This window comes from Nothoprocta perdicaria, unplaced genomic scaffold (genome assembly GCF_003342845.1).
Source record: "Nothoprocta perdicaria isolate Ctin4 unplaced genomic scaffold, notPer1 scaffold_134, whole genome shotgun sequence".
NCBI lineage: Eukaryota > Metazoa > Chordata > Aves > Tinamiformes > Tinamidae > Nothoprocta > Nothoprocta perdicaria.
Window position 1 is genome coordinate 982,094 of NW_020454472.1, and position 21,917 is coordinate 1,004,010.

The window sequence follows — 21,917 nt, forward strand, 5'->3', positions numbered from 1 at the left end:
TTCTGCAGATTTGTTTATACAGCCCGACACTGTTCTCTCCCTTCCTATTCCTGATAAACCCTCAGCCACGTCTAAAAGATTAAAATATATATATATATATAAATCAATTATACCTGTCCCAGATTTTTCTTCAAGAGATGGTGTTAAACTAAAATTTGAATCTTTWAAAAAAATGAATTTACTGTAATTAATTCTAGATTATTTTCTCATTTTAATATATGCAACTTTTGCCAAGTTCACTTTATGAAATCACTTTTGATCTGACTGCAGAAATCCCCTAAGCAACAAAACGCTATGTAATTGCTTATGTCAAAATTCGAGACTAAGTGATGGAAAAATATTAACAGAAATAAATTAAAGAGCATTGTTAAATTTTTAAAATTAATGTGAAGACATAACAAAGATGTTTTCCATTTTAGAGCATACAGAAAACAAACCCATCTCTGTTTCAAATGTAAGAATATAAACAAATCCAGAGCTACAGTCAGTCTGACTCCTGTGAGTTGGATGCAGCCCTCTTCATCACTTTAGGTCTAGATGAGAACAAATGGGATTACTTGTTTCCAAGGCTTCTCCAAGGAGGACACTGTAGAGCTGAGATGTCAGTTAGCAATTTTCTTCTCATGTTCAATACCGAGCTGTATTACTCAYTTTGTTTTCGGTCAGCATCTCACTTTAAATTGCTCCTATACATCTTGTTGTGCTTGCCCTCTAAGGCAAGCAGTCCCATTCCCACTAAGCCCTCATTACAACAGAGAGAACAGGTCAACCTCTTGTAGTATTCCGCATGAAAAGCTGCCCACACTATTTGGATAATCCTTCATGGTCCTTCTCTCGCTCCTGTTCTCGACCATAAGAACCAAAACTGACAGACAATATTCCACGCGAGAGCTTAACAGTGCTCTCCTAAACAGCATATCCTTAGCATTTACCTCTTTTATCGTTCCATTGCACCAGTTGTTCACAGGCCATCTTCCCAAAACACTGATAATATTAGATAATTCKCCTGTTCTGCTGCTTTCATCTAAATAATGCTCATGTGAAAGCAGATTTTTTTTCCTACCAGTGGCTATGTACCATGTAAAACGCATTGCATTTTACACTGCAAAGTTTAATCTCATCCCATTTCTAAAGTATAAACCCTTGGGATTATCCAACTCTTCCTGTACAGCTTAATCTTTCAGTCTTGATGTGATGTTATAAAGGCAATGAGTGCATTCCCACCTTTTGTGCAAATATCTTTAACAATATAACAATAAAGATTGGTCCTAAAACCAGAAGAGAAACTGCACGTARTAACACTCCTCCAAGACAGCTTTTTAATACTGTCAACTATTTTTCTTCTCCTTTCCTATCTTGCATGTTTTATACTTAGATGCAACACCTTCAGCTCAATAAAAGCAGCATTCTTATCTAATGCTACAAAATGCTGAACTGAATTCCACAAAATCTGCATCATCTCAGAAACATCACAGAAAAAAATGAATTAACTCATAACTAGTTAACAAGTCAGACACRCTCTATCTTTAGTATACAACAACTTCACATTGAATTTTATCCTAGTTTACATTTATCTCCACGCCTTTGTTTATATTTTCTTTCAAACTTGACGCTGAGTCTGTGAATATTATGTGACATTATCACTGATTCCTTTCTTTTTAATCTTATCCTATGTGGTTCTAAGCTTTCTATCCTCTGGTTATATAGTTAGCACATACAACTTGGGAGATCTAGTTAAAATCCTTGCTTCCATATCCACAGTTTCAAAACTCTAGATTAGAGGCTACGTGGTTCCTCTATACAATGTGATTAAGTTTATCAAAAATTGACTCATACCTCTGCTATCACAGTATCAAACGCTTTAAAACTTTCCTAAGCAAAACCAGAAGGAATGGGAATTCACTTTTACATAACATTACCTAACGTGGAATCATTCCAGGAGAGCTCGTTACGAGAAGAAGACAATAATATTGCCACATCGTTACCTCTCTGTACTCCAAATTGCTCAATCGAGACGTTTGACTGATAGCAGAATCGCGCTGTTGACTCTGGGTGGACACCGCTGCATTTTTCACCACCTCCCCGTGACGGTCAAGAGCCCATAGGCCGACAACACGGAAAAAACGTTCGGCAAAGGCGAGCGGAGGAAACCAACAGGAAGTTACAGAATCATGAACAGGGCACTTCTAAACTCGTGGGTAACCTAGCACGTAATACACCACAGATACCGAGCTGGTTTTGGACACTGGCCGCTTGCATGCGACTCCGTATATAAATAATAATATAATTCATATATTTGTATATAAATATATATATTCGTATATAAATTCACCTCTCCGCTTCTGCCTTGACATCTCCCTCTAGTCGCCAATGCAACCTAAAGCCCATCTCGGAAACAGCACCTTTCCAAACAGCACAACTGTCTCAACGCCGGCCCGAAATCCTCCTTATAAAATGAAGGAAAACTAGTGCAAGAGAAATGGGAGGAAAACAAAAAATAAGCAACAAAAGGAAAAAGAACTAGGGAGAAAAATGATCATGGGATGAACCTTCCAAAGGACAAGGGTAAAAAGAACCAAGTTTAAAAAAAAAATCAGAAGCAAGAGGAGAGCACAGGACAAGACGTTATGTGCCTCTGAAGAGGTATTTTTATCTATCAATCAACTAACTAAGGAATGGAAAAGGTTGACACAATTTCAATTTATCCTTGACTGCAAAAAGAGCAAAAATAGTATAAGAACAGAGCAAGATTACTGCCTCCAATGCCTAAGTCACTGGAAAATGTCAAGTGCACAATGCTGCAAGGGAGATGTTGGGGTGGGAGAGGATATGGAAAAGATAAAGCAAAAAGAAAATGTTCTTTCCAGTAACACGAAAACAAGTACAATTGGAATAAAAGGGATCATAATGAAGCTGTGATGTGCACTGCAGACTTAAAGGTTAAAACAGACATCTAGAAAACAAACATCTCCAACTCTTTATCTGCTTCAGCTCATAAAATTTCTCATGAACTGTATTACTCACTAATCTTTACAAGCATGCAGAGTGGTTGCTGAGAATGGCTTCCAAAGACCCATTACAGTAAAAGAACATAAACAATGCTGCATATCTGACTAAAATGTCATTTTCCTTCTGCATAAGAAACTCACCCAGAAGAAAACTCATTACTTGCCAGTCTAGGACTACGTAAATGAGAGAATAAAACACCTCATTCACCTAATTGTCATATATTTACACCATTAAATGTTACTAACAACATTTTTACTTTGACACGTTACTGTCAAGCCCGGTACTTCATAGGAAGTATTTCCATTGCAACTTAAAAGGTCATATAGGGGGTAGACACACACACAAAAAAAAGGAAAAAAACACCTTGAAATGCTTCTAACATACCACCCAAATACACCTAATTGGAGCTCAGTTTATATTGAGCTACACTCTGTTCTGACCTGTGAGAACTCCAACACACACTAAATGGCATCAGTCTGAAAGAGTCAAAAATTTAACTTGTTTTAAATAAGGCAGTTAAATGATTGAAACTATGAACGGGGACTGAACAACCCCACTAAATTACAGCCTAATGAGTCTATTCTCAACTCCTGTTTTGTATTTGTATTGCCCTACACTGATCCTCTCAACATGCTGCAGTACTATCAATGGCCTTACAAAAGCAGCCTTACCTACAGCTACCCAAAAAGCACAAAGTTTGCTGATGGCTTAAAATGTAGTTTTGAAGGTGGGAAATAGGTAGCAATGTAAAAAGAGCAGTGGTGAAATCTTTCGGAGCTTCTATTCTTTTCTACCTAAAAACACAGCAAGGCTCATATTTTATAGGGAAGCTTATCCGCAAGTGGTACATTCTCTTTCCTTCTCTCTCAGGGCTCTCCATTTTCAAGCTTTCATAGAACTACTGGATTTGCAGCAGTGATCTGCAAGTAAATATGCAGCCAGTGATAACAACTCTGTACATGGTGACAATAAAGGTGCAGTGGTAGCGGTCACTGACACAAAGCGACTTGAGCCAGTTGACCCACTGGATGCAATTCAATGCTGCAGATTAATACAGAAAAAAAAGTTAGATCATGTTAGCTTTATATACTGAAATATAGGATCATATACTTACTAGAAAGTAGGAAATGCAGAAAATCTTTATAAAATGGTGGGGGATTGTATTCTAGAAAGCAGGGACGCTGAAAAAGACTTGGAGAATAGAGCTAACAAGGACTGCTGATCATATACATATTCCAAATGGCTAATAYAATCTTTGACAGTTGAAAAACAAATTCAGTATAGGGAGGTATCTTAACTGTACTATAGTTCAGCCTCTTAATACCCATCTCCTTAAGAACTTTTTCGCTGACGTGAACGTCATCCTTGAATCCAAATGACTAAGTTGATTAGACTCTTCTTCTCTTTTGTCAGGGGGAAAAAAGACTCAATGGTAAGAGATGCTTTATTTCAGAAATGACTTCCCTTTTGACCACACAGTTCGGGGATACAGCTCCATTTCAGCAGAACAATTAATCCAAACAAACCGTCGTGTCAAAGTGCACCGTCCCCAAGATCGGCTGACCTTTCTCTGACAATAACCAACTGAAACCAGCATTCCTCTTCACAAAGATCCTAGCATCAAACCCAGATCTTCAGAAGATGCTCTCTTGAATGGCTGCTAACTGTACTTCCTTTCACAGAGAACAAGCTGTCACCAAAATTACTACTTTGAAAAAGACATTAAGAGAAATTGTAATAAGGAATTGGTTGCTGGTGACAAGGTCTGTATTTAGATTGCCTTATATATTTTTCATAAAACAATCTTTAAAATGTTCTTGAGAAAATATAGTACTTTCTGTGACAGAATTCCCAGTTTAACAGGGAAGAACTTTGGCCTGGGGAGACGTTTTTTCCATGTAACTCCAGTCAGGTCTAATCAAGTTACAAACAGTTAAACATTAGCCACTAAGTTTCTCTCAGTTGCTTCCATCAGGAAAATTATGTCAGTCTCTCTGGCTATTATTTGAAATTCAACAGAACTCTTGTCTGTGTCATTACCAAAGAAGTAGGAGAAGAAAGGAACTGTTTACTGATAATCATGCTTAGGCTCTGGACAGAGCACAAAGGCCATAACAGGATTGAGGTTTGCTTCCATTGAATCTAAATCTCACAGGTATGTGGGCTGAAATGCCCATAATTCAGATCATCATCATTCTGAGGAGCAAGACAGGAGTGAACAAAAAGCTAACTGTAGAAGGAATGCAACACACCCACCATATTCCTGCTCCAGAAAGAGCATTCGGATCAGGACTTATTTTTATACGTATGAGCAATACTAGTATTCAGTACATTCTCTGGAAATGGGCTTAATACAATCAGGCACAGAGCAAGAATTGTGGGACACTCGAAGATGGCAAAGCCACAGGCTAAACAAGATCCATAAAGTCCCGATGCAGTTTGTTGGCACTGAGGATTTTTGAGTCAGAGGGATTCAAAGGAACTGTCACAAGGGGAAGAAAAAGGCTGAAGGAGAGACACTGAGAGCAACCAAAGATGATGATGATGATGATTTGTATTTCATCTGCTTATGTTTTCCAGGCCAGTTAAGAACAAGAAAAGTCACAGCTGGTATCTGGAGACAAGATTTAGATCCTGAGGTGCCTTCTCCAGAAAAAGAATCTACCAGACAGGGATTTGATACCTGTGCACAGGTGGAAGCCTCAGGAGAAATAATCARAATTTCAGCCAAGGGCCAAAAGAAGAAAGGGAAGTCCTAAAAGAGAATGACCCTATTTAACTATTTACCAAGGAAAGTGTAAAGTGGCCAGCGCTCCCTACATGCTGAGGAGAGCAAAGAAAAACAATAATTAATTGTAAGAAGAACAAAGTAGATGGGCTCAGGAGCTTCTCCATAAAAACAGGTTGAAGGGCCACTGACAAAACTACTCAGCCTCGAGTAAGAGATGACTGAGAGGAATGCAGTGGTGTGAAACGTCTTGCTTGGCACTCCTGAAGCTTTTACAAACTGCTGAGGCTGGGAAGGTTCTGACGATAGCAGGTAAGTGCCTTCCCTTGGAGAATAAACATACACCGTGCCAGGAATGTGATCCACAGTTAGCTCTATATTCCGTCAGCTTCATTCTATCCTCTGCAACAACATCTTAACAGCTCTCAATGTAATACTGTGCTTGCAGTGAAGAGTATGTATTTTTTGATGCCCGATACATTAAATGCCCCTGTTAATGCTGTGGATGGCAGCAACAGTGTGTACTTGTCGAAAGGATCCAATTCACATGTGYCCGGGTGTCCCCTCACACCTGTCCGCGAGCGCTGGGGGACGTCAGCGTCACAGGACGGGGCGAGTACGGAAAAAGGCTTCCCTAAAAACCTTAATGCATTTCCGAGAATCCTCGGTGGGATGCAGGTTTTCTGATCCCAGATACTACTCTATGGATTTTTATGATTTAAAACACTATAGAAGTTAAATATTAGCTGTCATTTTTTTTTATTGCAGAAATAAATATTCCCTGTCATTTTCCAACAGACTTAGGACATTTCTTTTCTAAGGCCGACAATACTAATCACCATCTCCTAAACCGATAGCTACTGGCAATGGCAAAGCTCATCACCTGCAGGCTCCCTGGCCACTGCTCTTTGGAGAAAACTATCTTAAGACACACAGATGTTTCTGTTGTTTTAAACCAACAGGAAATGGACTGACTTTCTCCCTTTTCCTTTCCTAGAAACAAATACTAGCAAAGAAAAACCCAGCACAGCTGTACTCAACACTTCCCTTATAACAATATGTCTGTGTGGGAGGCATGCAGCGAGCGGGAACAAACAGAGCAGGGGAAGTGAAACGTAACATGCAGGAGATGGATACAAAGAATTCATTAAAAATCTCCATGTGGATCATTCCTCTGTAATGCTGATGCACTAAAGCTGCTCTGGGTTACTCAGGATAATAATACTGGAGTGTTCAAGCTTTTGCTTTAAGCTGTGATCTGAATTCTGTCTCAACTGGCAAGGCACTAAACCTAATAAAATATCTTTGGGGAAGCTCAATTCCCTTTGTGTGAAGAGCTGTTCACGTCCCCAGGAAGCACTGTTCATATGAGCAGACCTCAGCCTTGGGGTCCGAGTTACTGCCTGTCTTTAAGGAAATGGCACGAAGGGCATTAGCTTAGGGGAACGGCCACAGTGCACCCCAGAATCCTGCTGCTCCTGCTGTTGTTCAAACCAAATACAAGCTCCTTGTTCAAACCAAATACTTGGACTTCCGCCGCTGACAAGCCGGCACTTTTTACATACATTAAAATTCAGGCACCGTTCACACACATTAAAATTACTGCATTATAGTTCCACTCATTATAGGCAGAGAAAGCCTGAACAAAACACTGCACACTGCAGCAAACCTGTTCTTAATTGTTTTATGCTGAAATTATGACATTTAAGTAATGAAAAAGTATAGTAGAGAGGAAACATAAGTTTTTAGAGACTGCTTCTGCTCTGAGATTCAAATACCAAAACACAAATTCATGCTGCCATCTAATGGTCTTAATCAAGTGCATGCAGCTGCACAATTAAATTGCTACTCCGAACAACAACTTCTGTCACTCTTAGGCCTTCATAATGAAACTGTACCAAAATTAAGGAGATATAATGTGTTCTCAGAAAACTCTTAATTTCTATTACCAATCTAAACTTCTTCCAAAATGCTTTCTCTGCAGGGTGAGGAATGCAGAAAGTAGGTTCCTCAAAGTGAATCAGTAAACTAAACCAATAGCTCTCACTCCTGAGAGGGAGGCAGCCCCTGTGTTTTAAGTTGGCAACAGACAATGGCAGATGTAAGGCAAAAAATAAAATCAGTGTTACCCCATCCTACTTCTGGACCTTGAGTCTTCTCCTCTGACTTTGTTTAATACAAGAAGCCTCAGAGCCTCCGTGACTCAGGACACTGGTGTCCTGCAACCCCACAGCCTTTTGCAGCAAAATACTGCTGAATTACATCAAAAGCAATAGAGTATAAAAGCCTGCATGCATGCCTCTCCTTATAATTATTACCAGATAGATGAGAACAATTTAAACTCTCATATACTCCTAAAAGACTTTGTTCTTCTGGTACTTTTCTCTTTGGGGAGAGATCTTCATCTTTTTGTCATGTTCATCCAGTCTTAGACTTACAAAAATACATCCTTTGAGAAGTACCGGCAAGCATAATAGAGGAAATCCAAGCTTTCTTTACTTGCTAGTAAYACCGAACAGTATTTTCAGACACCAAATCTCAAAGCCTAACACTATAATTTCATATCACTGTCCTGGTCACCTAGGATAGSACTGATCAGACATAACATAAGATGCCTAGAGAACTATTTCTCCCGCCTATTTTAAATAGGATGAGTTAAGCCGCAAACTGGGAAGCGCCTCTTGCTCTCCTGTCAACTAAAACGCTATCTTCAAGGAACTAGATCAGAGATATGTGCCTGTGATAGTCAGATGACTCCCTCTACAGCACTCATAAAATTACTGTATTATCAATTATCAGCCTCCTTATTTCCTAGGCTGGAACTCAGCTCTAGATCCAGCCACCAGCTGTTCAGCGGTGTGTAGTATCCCAAGCTCCCGTTACTGCCCATGAAGCTCCAGAGAGCAAGTGTGGATGTCCTGGACGGTAACATGTGTTCTGCGCTGCACTATAAGGGCCCTGGCCAGACCTTCCTCTGGCTGCAAGAGCAGCTAAGGCTTCCAGGGCACATGCAGAGACTCTATCTGGACCTCTGAGCTCGGAGCTGCGTCTCTCCTCAGAAAGCACCAGCTGCCGAGACGCATCCGTGTAGCTGACCCGCTCTGAGGCGCTGCACCCCACACACCTGCAGGGGACACCGGATTCACGCAGGGCCAGGCCGCGCTCCCGAGGAGCGGAGGGCACGGCCAAGCCGAGCTGCGTGACCCAAAGGGGCGCGATGATCCGAGTCCCATGGTCAGGTCTTTGCTCAACTGCCTGAACGCGGGGAGGCAGAGCCCTCCGTGAGGCCCGTGGCCTCCTGCCTAAACACAGGGAGGCAGGGCCCTCCACGAGGCCTGCGGCCTCCTGCCTAAACACAGGGAGGCAGRGCCCTCCGCGAGGCCCACGGCCTCCTGCACGGCCTCCCACTGCCGCTCTAGGGAGGTCTCCCCTGGGCCTCCTGCCCAACCTGCCAGTCCCTGCGTGGATGTCACCAAGAAAGGTGACATCCCAAGACTTCTCCCAGATCCCAGACTTCTCCCAAGTCTGTAGTTCACCACACACATGCAGAAAGAAGCAACCCTATACAGTACGAATGCTCAGTGCAGCAGGGACTGCACAGAAGCCACAACTTATCCCAAGGACATCACCGCTTGACGTGACAAAAGCCTATGGAATTATCACACCCTATCAGGTTCTTCATAACCAAGGAAGAATCTCCTTTAATTATTTCACTCCCACCCTTCAGCTTGTCATCGTTTTGTATTTCYTTTGTTCCTATACTTCACAAGTGTTTTCAATTTTGAAAGGTGTTTTTTTTTCCCTTTAATAAAGGTTTTTCAAGATCTCTAAATCGTGGTGAGACAGTTTTCAGAAATTATTATATGGAAGACTGTAACTTATGAAATCTCCCAAAAGACACCAGTTGTAATCCCTTTGACACCACTTTCCACACTAACGCATCAAAAGCTGGTGTTTGGTTTCCACCCATTTTATTTCCTGGCTGGAGGCACATGCTTTCGTTAAGCCTGTAGGATATCATGTCTCTTTTTGCCACTTACTGACATTCTATGACTGAAAATCCTGCAGGACAATTAAACTTCAAAAATGATTTTTTTTTTCAGTTCCCAACGAAGACAAAATATCTCATTACAAAACCAACCAGCCCTCAATGGGGACAAGGACTAGTCAGGACCGAGAGCTTCTCTTTTCTAAACTGTTCTCACTTGGTAACAGCCCCGTCCTTGTTTCGCCGCACAGTTTAAGCCAACTGCACATTCCGGGACGCGAGGGCCCTAGTGCTGGCTGCAGAGATGAGCTGCAGACGCAGGTTTCACCCTCCCTTCTGCCAGTATTTTGCAACCTTGACCTGCTGTTTCAGAGCTTGCCCTCCTGCGAGCAGCCTGCCAGTTCTCCTGGTCGTGCCAAGGGTGCTGACAAGCATAGGGGATGCAACTCAGACCCGTTMACAAAATGTTCCTGGAAACAGCAGCACTTCATTCCTTGCGGTCAGTTTGTTAGTTTGCCTTATCCTCAAGGAGCACTGGTTGGGTATTTTATTTTCCAATAGAATTAGAAAAAAAAAATCATATAGTTTAAAAAAAAAACCTTTGAAATGCAACGTACCAGCACTGGTTTTACCGTAACATGTATTATTTACACAGAAAGGCCACATAACTGTTCAGAATTCTAGACCAAACTTTATGAGGCTGTGGTATAACTAGTGAAATTTTGAGTTTCAAAAACTTTCTACTTTAACTATCATCTCCTTCAGTAGCGAACTGACTGAATCAAAACCTATTGAACCGGGTAGACAGTAATTTCTAAGAGTTCTGCCTTACCAAAGACCATCAAGCTCCTTGTACATCAGACTTGCATGCATTCTAGTTGAATAATGAAAAATCTGGAGATGAATCAATAATAATGTCTCCCCAGACACAGGTTTTAAAGATGTAAGTGTTTGGTGAAACAAAGTGCAGCAGTGCAAGGACAAGGTCCCGCACTGTTACAGTCCCCATGAACTGCGTGTGCTAGCGTGAGTGAAGGCATTTTCCCAAGCATTCTCCCTTCTTAACTATGCTTAAGAGGACTAAGGTTGCCTCTTCGCTTCCTCACTTAGTGCAGGGAGAGATTTGGCCAGAGCCACCCTCCCCTGAACACATTTTTAGGTATTTTCCACCTCTAATGTCAAGAYATGTGACCAGCTACGGACCTCTCAATCTTAACTGTCCTCAGCTCCCGGACACACACTCCTGCCCCAAATCTGGTGCCAGCCCTAGGTGATGGGATGAGAACAGATGATAGTCCAAGTAATTTCTCTTTTCCTCTCCCCCTGCTAAAAAATAATTTTTTTCCAATTCTTTTCCAAGCAACTCAGCTCCCAGTGCTGAAGCCAGGAATACTGCAGGGACCCACGGCTGAGGACAGAGGGAGCGAGAGACACCAAAGTCAGCTAAACATGAGTTATCTTTGGCTGACAGAGAAGCTAGCTCTCAGCTCTGCGTGCAAATAGCAGCTCTCAGGACACATTTCCAYGCGCTGCTAAAAATGATCTTTTGTGTCGCTGGAAACATCAGACTTAGCTGGTCTAAAGAGATGCCCTGGGGTGAACTCCATACTCCTCTTTTTTCCCCGCCTCAAGTCATTCATCTTGCACAATCAATGTCCCTGCAAAACCTTCTAATCTTCATCTCTTTGAAAAATATATAGTTTTAAACAGAGATTAATAACAAGAAATTAATCATCATATGAAAGAAAAAAAAAAAGGATTCCAACTTATTTAGCACATTTAGAACCTGTTTTAATATCAAAGTTATTTCCTCAATCTAGAGTCAGAAACTGATAAAAACAAGCACACACTGACCACAACATACTAATTAGGTTCTTTCTTGGCTCTCCTTCTTAAACAGACCCTAAAGTCTGCATTGACTTGGGAAYGGCAGCCCTTCTACGCCACTAATGCTAAAAAATTTTTATGCTAAAAATCAGCGAGCAAACACTGCCTACAATATGGCAATAAGTTATTTTTAAAAGTAATAAACATAAGATATACGGTACTATTAGAAAATAATCTACTCCTCCAACATGTGCTTCACACATGGGACGTGAGAGCAGAGCCAGGATCCGTCTTGAAACGTGTCCCTGGTGAGGGCCGGCAGGAGCRGCTCAACACGCACCTCCAGCACAGCAGGAGTTGTAAGAAATATGACCAGGTGGCATCATTATCATTTGCTCTTTAGTATTAGTGAGCTAGCAAATGTGTGTATGAATAGCAGACTATACAGATCTATACAGATTTATCTAGTAATTTACTACTGAGCTGTAGTTAGTTACTAATTTACTATCCCCAGTAAATTAAGAGACATCTTGCACGGGTTACTGCCCTCCAGTGAGTAGAGTAAGGCTGCCATGCACTGATCCTGGCCTTCTGTCCCCTTCTATTTGCTACATGAATAGAAAAATAAAATATAAGATATAAAATATAAGATATAAAATATAATAAACCAAACCCTTTTGCTACCTCTTGCACCTAGGGAAATCAATATTCCTCTACTGCTTTACTCTAACACAGGAACACAATTCAAGACAGAAATAAACGTGGAATTTGCGCTTGATGCACTGCTCATTTCCGAGGAAAGAAGGAGCATTCTGAAAGCCAGCAGCTCCTAAGTGTTTTGGGCTTCTGTTTTGATGAAAACGTTCAGAAAATCAATCCAGTTTCTCAAATTTCAGTTTGTTTTTTGCTAGCTCGTACTTCTTCCAGCCTTGCCTAGCCAAAATAATCTCTTTTTAAAAGCAATTTCATTAGGTGTAATTCTAAAAATTAACAAAATTTATTTCAGGAACCAGCCACCTAAGCACATCACATATGTAAGTGGAGACTAGCAGTGACTAGAAATATAACCCTAAAAATACAGTAATCAAACACTATTCTGTAAAGTTATGAAACAGTCTTCTTGACAATTTTATTTTTTAAGAGTTCTAGATATCAATTYTAAACAAAATCAGAATGAAAAGGCCAAACCTCCAACCTACTATGATTTAAAAACCTGTGGAGAAAGTAAAATTAGCTGAAGTCACCTGAAACAGTTTCCTTAAACAATTGCAAAATGCTGCATTTTCATTTCAAGTTCCTTAACTTTTTTAAACATAACTATAAATTCAAGTCCTAAAAGGATAATAATTTTGCACCAAAACACTTTTTCAAGGTGTGCTACCTTACCCTTTTTAAATAATTATTAAGTATATTAAAAAATGTTAAGCAAACCCTTTGTAAGGAAAGTAGCATCTTCCAGTGAATTTCAGTGAAAATGAGCATTTTTGAGTAGTTTTTGTCTTTTTTTTTTCTATTTTACAGAGTATACTTTGGATCACTTTTGTGTTTTAGCTCACATTCAAATGAGCTCATGTAATATAGTTCCTCTATGAATATGGATTTTAAAACTGTGAAACAAAAGATCTTTGCAAATCAAACATTTTTCAAAATGCAGCCCCCCCTCTAATTTTGTATCTGATTTCCAAGAAAAGAGTGCTTCATTCTAATGCTGCARATTCTAAATGCTTCAGATATGACACAAAATATCAGCAGAGAAAAGCAAAACCTTTCTCTGAAGATAACATTCTGCCTTCTTGTTGCCATGACTGGTGACTAACTCCAGCTTGCACATGAAAAGCTAAATAAAAACAAACTTTACACCTATTCATTCCTTTTGAAATGCTCATGGCACCTGYCTTCCTTAAGAAGCTGGTTATGTGCATTTCTAAATGAGGCTGCTTAATTAAAAAAAAAAAAAAAAAGTTCATTTTACACTGAAACAATCTATGATGTTCATAAACAATACACATTAATAGGCAAATAGGCAAACAGAACAGCAAATAAGAGAAAAATACAAACCTCTGATTGTACATGCCCCGAAAATTATAATTTGCTCTATAATTAGGGATTGGCTTTGGATCTAATGGCCTGTAGATGGCAGGCTCTCCTCTCTTCATAGCCAGACCGTTCAGCTCCACAGTTGGAGTTATACTGCCTGGAAAAAAATAACAGATGTATAATGTATGAATAAGAACAGAACTTCAAATACACATCCTGCAAAACACACAGATAGTACTACTAAAGAAGAGAAAACTGTAGCAAACCTGCAAGATCTTTTTTGCTCTCTAACTACTATGCTGGCTCTGATTTCCTGTGAGAATACAGATGCCAGTCTAGTCACAAACAATGAAAAAGAGCATTTAAATAGTCATCTTAGTGTACTCCCTTTGCAACTGCTGTAGATTAACTTTCGTAGATGAATGAAAAACTCCTTRCTGTAAGTGAACCCGTTACTCTTTTTCCAGAGTATCTGGAACAGAAGGTGATAGTTTCTGAAACCGTTTAAGAGTGTAATATTTCTTCCCATAGAATATCATTAAGCAAAAACACAAACTGAGCAAATATGTACTGAAATAAGACTTGGAAAATTACGATTATGACTAAAAATGAACTGATCTAACAACCTGTAAGTTTAACTACTGGAAATGAGTGCGACTACAGCCACCTACTGGTGACAGAATGAGAGCCAGAAAAACAATCCCACTGCAGCCTGTTGACGTGATCTCCAAAACGCCAAGCCTGAAGCTACGTTACAGCTTCATCTTAAGCCCATAAAAAAAAAAAAAGCTTTATATTTAATATACCACTTCTATGCCTATTCATTAAAAAAATGTTCAACTAAGGTATTCTCCCTTCTGCTGCTGTAAGAAAAGCCCCAAGGGAGCCAAATGCCTGAATGCCTTCCAGAGAAAGTAGCTAAACTGGCTCTATTTCAGATTTTTCAAGGGAATGTAGTGCTAAAAGGGCTGTCACAAATGCACCCGTCTGCCACTAAATTTTCATAGGCCACATGAGGAAAGTTTTTATGCTCAGGTGAAAACATTCAGCAACTAGAGCTCTGGTATGTTCCTGAGGGAGAGAAAAAAAAAAGACTATGAATTCAACAACATAAAAAAAAAAAAATGGCATTGGATGACAAAATACTTGCGCATGTACAAAAAAAAAATCCTAAAGTAAATGATAGTGTTTTGTGACACATTTTTAATTGAACACTCAAAGGTGATTTATTTTGTTATTTGCTTTTCTCTTCTAAAACATGACATAAACAGACACTAGGGAATACTCTGCAATGCCAGGAGCCCAGCACCGGGTTCCTCTACAAGGCAGTGACCCCTTTGCCTTCCACCAGCAGAAGCCAGACAGAAGCCCTCTCACTAAAAACAGCTAAAATAACTTTGAAAAAATCAGTATTTTCCTATGGCTAGTTCAATCTCATTTTGTCTCACTGTCTATTGTCAGTCACATATAACCAAGTCTCAGGCAAATAATCACATTCACTGTTTCAGGTATGTTGCATTAAAACTTATACTGTGAAAACTCATAGGTTCTTATATTACTACACGTGAAAGGCAGTTGTATAGATCCCCATCTGCCATATTTATCCCTAKCTAGTTAGGACTATCTGTTAGTGGGCAACATTCCAACACTGCAACGAGAGCTATTATGCACAGGAAAACGTCGTACCTGGATTATTATTAACATTATTTTTGGGTGGTCTAGGAGTCGGTTTGGGAAGGGTAGTTTCATTCAGTGCTTTGCTAGCAGCAGCATGTTGGGCCTTTTTAATACTGCTTCCTTCAGCCTCCCACGTCTGCTCTCCAAGGGTCAGCTGCACTGTGAACATCTTCAAAGACAAAGCACAGGTAAAAACAGGCACAGGCATCACGGTTACAGCAACCTGCACGAAAACCACGAAAACCTCCGCGCCGCAAGAGAAACTCTCCTTCTTCATTACACTCCCTGCAACTCTCAGATTGAACGTTTGATTCCCACACATTTGATTCTCACAGAGGTTAGCGAGGCCTTATCAGTGGGAAACATATGGCCCTTTAAAATACAAAGTAAAATAGTAAAATATGACATTCCCTGTCAAAGAGGAGGGTAYTGTTCCAATCAAGTGCCAACTGGTGCTTGGCTCTTGCAGACCGTATACACATCATTTGGGACCACATTTCTTCACACATTTGCCCAAAGTCAGCCATTCTTGCCTGCAACATCTTACAAAACGAGAAGAGTTGAATTTCAAGCAAGCCTAAGCAGCTAGCAGGGACTGCAGACTCTTCCAAAAAGGGGGCAACTTGGTCCCAATGTTTTTACATGGTGAAAGGATTTCTATCAGGATCTCATTTCTGGAAGTAACACACAGTGTTAAAGCAGAGTCACAACAAACAATTTAAAGCATGAAAGGGAAAAAAAAAGATTACTCTTTTTAAAAGAGCTGTAGCTCTCTAATGTGGACTCTGTAGTGAAGACAGAAACCGTATTAATTCAGAGGCCAGAAACTGACTCCTGATGAAAGTGTATACATTTATAAATCTGCAGTAAAGGATTATCCCAAGCAGTACCTATGCTGCATTAGTTCCGAAGATAAACAGTACACCATACTGAGGATACTAAACAGAGTACATCTGCTGCATATGCTCATGTTCCATTTAAATGTGAGCATTCAACAGGATCAGCCAAGTAAAAACAATGAAGAACTTGGTGTCTTTTACAAGCATCAGTCCCACACAGGCAAAACAAGGTTTAAGTGTCAAATGCACATGGCAAACTAAGCAACATCAAAACATCAAAACCCAGACTAGTTTACATGGAGGCAACACAGAGAAATCTCCCTACCAGTGTGAGCAGCACAGAGCTAATATTTTCATTTGGACACACCTTTGCTCTACCCTTCTTGAAGTGAGTTAAGTTTGCCAGGTGCAGGACCAGGGATCTAGAGGCAGGCACAACAGACAGCTTTGACATCTCCCTGTACATGTATTTTTACAGAGCAGGTATTTGTAAATAAGCATTTGAATACAAATACATATTYCTCTCCAAACTCAGCTCTGAAAGTCTATGAATTTATACTTCCATCTTAATCTCAGGCTTGAATTTTGGCCTACTGTTTCTTTCAGAATCACAGTGCAAGTCCCAGGATCACATTTCCTATTGACATTTCCTTTTTTTCTGCTGTTATGACAGCTTCCTCGTGGACAAGGTGGAAGAGCTAAACAGAGATAACCAGTCTTTAAATTCTGCATCCTGGCAAACACTATCCTCACCTGAACGCTAAGCTGGGTATCAGAGCCAAATACCCACAATTATGTAATTAGCACCAGCACACAGCCTTCTTCCTAACAGCACTAAAATTTAATTACTGGATGTGCAATTTTTGTATTTCGTATTTTGCAAGAAAGCACCAGCGTAGTATTTTTTTAGGAGAGGAATAATGTTGAATTTCAATACAAATACCATCACTAAGGGCTACTTATCTACCTGTGTTTACATCTCTCCCTAGCTCTTAGGAGTAATCTACAGGAATTGAAGATAACCAAGGGCTTATTCCTAAACCCTACAGCTAGAGCACTAACCTCCCYCAGCCCATCTGACAAAAACCTGCTTTAAAAACAAACAAAACCACAACAGCGGGTGAGAACTTAAAGGAATAAAGCTAGCTAAAAAGAGCCTGGACTATTCAGTGGAATACTCAAGTWCAGAAGACCCGGGCTGACAGTTTTCTTTCAGTTCCGTAGGCATTTCTCACTATTTTCTGAGAAGTTTTTACTCCTCAGGTCTAACCTCATCACAGGGGGCCGGCAATGCCAAGCGCTGCGGCGCTCCGGGCTCCGCACGGCGCCCTCTCCGCCAGGGCAGACCCCCCAGCTCTGGCAATTCTCCCCTCCTCGCGGCTTCTGCACGAAGAAGTTCCCCTCTCCTTCCCAGCCTTTCAAAAGGCGGGCCCCAGCATACCTCTCCTTTTCTCTGTGCCACTATTTTTTATCTTTTGACATTATTTAAGTCTGTCTCCTAACATGCCACTGATGTAACCAGTGACTAAGATCACTAATACCGTTGAAAATGTGCTTTATGCTAACAAAGGTTTGTGATTCATTTTTTATSATGAAATAGCCATTTAAAGAGCACATTTCTAGAAATCATAGCTGCATCCCTAGTAAGGGCTACCTCTCTAGCCACTCCACTGTTACYGGCTTCCCGCTTGCTCAAAATCCTCAAAATTTGGCAAAGACGCCTGAAAAAWGGGATATAAAAACTCACTAGCATTTGTAGTGATGACACAGACAGTTGTCTTGTCGAGTGCTGCTCTGAAAATAACAAAAACCCTTAGTGAAAGGGAACAAAACACGCGGMGCAAACAGGAGCAGCCCCACAGGACGGTCCTCGAGTGGCCGACAGCGCCAGCATCGCACCCTTCCCTTCGGGTTCCCCGGGCTGGACACCAGGCCCTGGTCATCCAGGCTGCCAAGGAGAGCACTGAGGAACCAGCAACACCTGCACAACAGCCAACACTGTCCCAGTAACCTCTGTGCCACTGCCCTCTGCAGGTCACACACACTCAAGTCTGCACAGTCCTATTAATATTACTCTTCTTCAGTCCCTTCCCTTCATTCTACCCTCAGTTGCTGCACAGGTCAAAAACAGACTCAATGTTCTCCAAGYAGCAAAGTCTGCTGGGCTCACAACATGATCTGGAGCAGTAAACAGTAAACTGAGTAACTGCAAAATGAAGGGATACACAGGAAACCTGTCTTTCAAAAGCTTGTTTCAGTTATACATGCATTGTATACAGGTATTCAACATAGAGGCACTTTTAAGGTAACTAGTATGTGAGCTATATCTTAATCCTTAAGGAGTTCTGAGCTCTTATAGGCAGAATTTCAAGTGAAAATTCAAATAACTCAACCCCCTCTCCTGCTGAGGATCACCAACAGCGCCACACACCTTTCTGCSCAGCTGCAGCACCTCCAGCCCCACACTAATGGGGTAAGAGCAGCCTAACAAACATGGAGCACAACAGCAAAAAACTAAGAAAAAYCCAACAAACTCAACAGGTCACAACCTAAGAGCCACCGAGACCAGTGCGTCGGTGCCAAGTGCTTGTGGGCAGGGGCAGAGGCCCTCAAGCTCCCTGCCCACACTCGGTGGCCTCGCGCGCGGCGGCAGCGTGCCCAGGAGACGTCACTGGATCAGACCAGTCGCGTCCACGCGGGCTGAGGGAAACGAGGGCCGGCGCAGCGGGAACAGCCACTGCCAGGCCAGGCTGTTGCTCATCTGCARTGCGGCCCCACTGCTGCATTCAAGGCCTCCCTTCCTGAAATAGGGACTGCAAAGTAGCAATCACGCCATCACAAAATGGCTGAGGTTGGAAGGGACCTCTAGAGATCATCTAGTCCAACCCCCTGCTCCAGCAGGGACACCCAGAGCACGGGGCACAGGGCGGCATCCAGGCGGGTTTGGAAGATCTCCAGAGAAGGAGACTCCACAGCCTCCCTGGGCAGCCTGTGCCAGGGCTCTGTCACCCTCACAGGGAAGAAGTTCCTCCTCACATGCAGATGGAACTGCCTGGGTTTCAGCTTAACACCCATTACCCCTTGTCCTGTCACTGGCCACCACTGAGAAGAGCCTGGCCCCTTCCTTCCTACATTCCCCCTTCAGGTACTTATACATATTGATCAGATCCCCCCTCAACCTTCTCCAGGAAAACAATCCCTGGAAAGCCATCTTCACTCCAGGTACTTTTCAGGCTTTTCTCCCTCTTCCTCGGATTGCTCCTAAGTAGGAAGTAAGCTTGAAATGAAATTTGCAAATGATTTTCATGAGACTATCCCTCTGTGTTCCCTGCATCTGAGATCATGCTAATATACAGCTGTGAAATGAAGATGGATATACAGATATGAGAACAGACAAGAATTAGCTGCTAACTGATAAGAAACTATGRTCATTTTAGGAGTTTTAATATCATGGTGAACCTTTGAAAAATGACTGCATGGCTTTTAAGGGAAACAGCAAAAACACAGTTTATGCCGTGTAACAAAAATCCAAGATATTGCCTCAGTAATCATCTCCATGAACAGAAAATCGTATTAACATAAATACTTTAAAAATGATACAAATTAGTCCTATAGTAGTCTGTACTGTCATGAAATAGATTCAGAGCTTATTGTCGGAGGAAGACTGAAGAGAAGGATTAATGCAGCTTGAAAGCAACTCCATGGTGAATCAGAAAGGGCAGTGACGCTCTGAAAAGCCCTTCAGTGAGGTCTTTATAGGACCAACAAATATAAACTCAAAGATGAAAGTATGGCACAAAATGAACCGTGGACCTTCAACAGAAATACTTTCTGGAAGTGTAATAAAAATAAAGCAAAATACACGAGAGAAATATGCCTTACATTAGAAAAGTTATTGCATTTGACATGTGCACTTGCCCAGACCATGACATCTGTTCAGAATTTAAGGTATGGCTCATAACCTGGAACTGTGACCTTACCTTGGCATGAGCAGGCCCTCTTTCATTCAGAAGTTTATACTGGGGTTGAATTCTATTGAAACGGGCTAACTCATTTACCAGACACATTGGAGTTTTCTCTTTGGGGTTTGCCATGTTATCTTGGAGAGGAGCTGTAAACAAAGAGTCTGTAAAGTTTTTGTGGAGAAATGTGTTCTTCACAGCTTTGCAAAAGCAGTAGAGCGCGTAAAGAGAAAATACTTCGCCTAAAAACAATCTTTGCAAATATGCTAAATATAATGCTTAAATACTAGTTACAGATGAATCTTTTGATAATATGCATTTTAGCAAGACCACTTCAATTACATGCCAAAAAAATCATTTTCAAAATGTCTTTATAAGAGACAGCAACGTAGGAGGACATATACATATATATGCTACATTTCCTACAATATTGCTGGAGTTGACTGTCAGTAGCACAGCGGTTACAGCAATTAACTACTCGTTCAGAATGAATCCTAAGCACTTTGAAAATGAGGGGAGCGTAAGAGCTGCATGACAAACAGGGCAGGTGAAATACCGTGGTTCACGTTTGATTTTTTCCTCCCTCTCAGTACTTTAGATTTCCCTCATAAGAATCAAGTCACCCTCAGAGTAACTCCCAAAGATCACCTTTCCACTCCTTTTCAGGATTTTGCTCTGCTTTTCTTAACTAGATTACTTGCTTCCTGTTTACATCCTTGTTATTTTTTTTATCCTTCTATTACTTATTTCTTTCAACTTATGCATACTTACCCCTAACACAACCTTTCATTACTTGCTTGACTTTTTGGGATAACCGTTCAGTATTTTATACCCAGCTGAGCATAGGAACTAGAGCATTTATTAGGCTACAAAGGAAACACCAAATACTGCCAAGCAGTCTGAAAACATTCTGTTCTAGGGAAGAGAACTACACTTGGAGACCTTCCTGCTCAACTAAAACTGCCCTATAAAAGATAGGGTCAGCATCTGACAAAAAAGGCATGTTCTTTCTGGGTTTTTATTATCATTTAGCAACACTTCTCTACAAAACTGACCTCAGCACAAGAAACTTCACTTAGTAAACAGCTGATTTAACCAAAATGCTTTTCTGCTGAGTTTTCTTTCTTTAGTTTCATCGCCTTTTGGGTTTTTTTTTTTTTTTTAATTAATAAGTCATCAAAGAGATTCATTTGAACAGCAAGGAAAACTCCTGGCCCAGCCTACCTGGGGAGCTGCTGGCGGGCGCGGGATCGGCAAGGGCAGCGCTGGGGYTGCTGCAGCCGGCGGCCGATTCCGACACGGATCCGTTCAGGGAGGGCTGCAGACCCAGCGGAGCYGTCGGCGTCACTGGCAGCGGCAGCACCATGGGGGACATGGCAGGTCCGGAGAGGTTCGCTGCCGTCTGCATCTTAACTTGTGCCATTGTCCGTCACTGCAAAGAAAAGATGGTCACAAGGCGGCCGGGGAAAGCCACTCACGGCAGCCTCATCTTGCTCCGGGGCCTCCACGTGGCTCACGGAGCTGTCCAGAAACGTCCTCCCTCTGCAAACATTCCCCTCCAAACTGACCTGGAACAGAGGCAGAGCGACAGGCCCGCGGCCAAAGCGCCGGCCCAAGCGCAACCCGTACTTCCCTACTCTACTGTGGGATAATCCTGTCTGAAATAGAGCAGGAAGAACGGCCATTCTAGAATAAAATCCCATATATATCTTCTGTAGATGAGGGGAGCACTTGCCGGCCTCTCCACGAGAAGCTGCCCTGGTTTTCACAGCAAGACGCAGACAAGATGCCAAACAAGGTCATGAAGGAACATCCCTCATTGCTCTACCTGCTTTCAAACTAGAAAAGAG

General features: G+C 41.5%; 1 protein-coding gene across 2 annotated transcripts in view; it reads right to left on the minus strand.

The window, feature by feature from the left end:
- The window catches only part of STAU2 (staufen double-stranded RNA binding protein 2), a 140,146-nt gene extending 118,626 nt beyond the window's left edge, over window positions 1–21,520 (minus strand). For both annotated transcript variants that reach the window (XM_026033836.1, XM_026033835.1), the window contains exons 1-4: window positions 21,292–21,520; window positions 20,086–20,216; window positions 15,276–15,435; window positions 13,611–13,746 (exon numbers count right to left, since the gene is read on the minus strand). In XM_026033836.1, coding sequence (XP_025889621.1) covers window positions 13,611–13,746; window positions 15,276–15,435; window positions 20,086–20,216; window positions 21,292–21,490 — 626 coding nt within the window. In that variant the 5' untranslated portion in view covers window positions 21,491–21,520. The remainder of the gene's footprint in view (window positions 1–13,610; window positions 13,747–15,275; window positions 15,436–20,085; window positions 20,217–21,291) is intronic.
- Window positions 21,521–21,917: the final 397 nt, after the last annotated feature.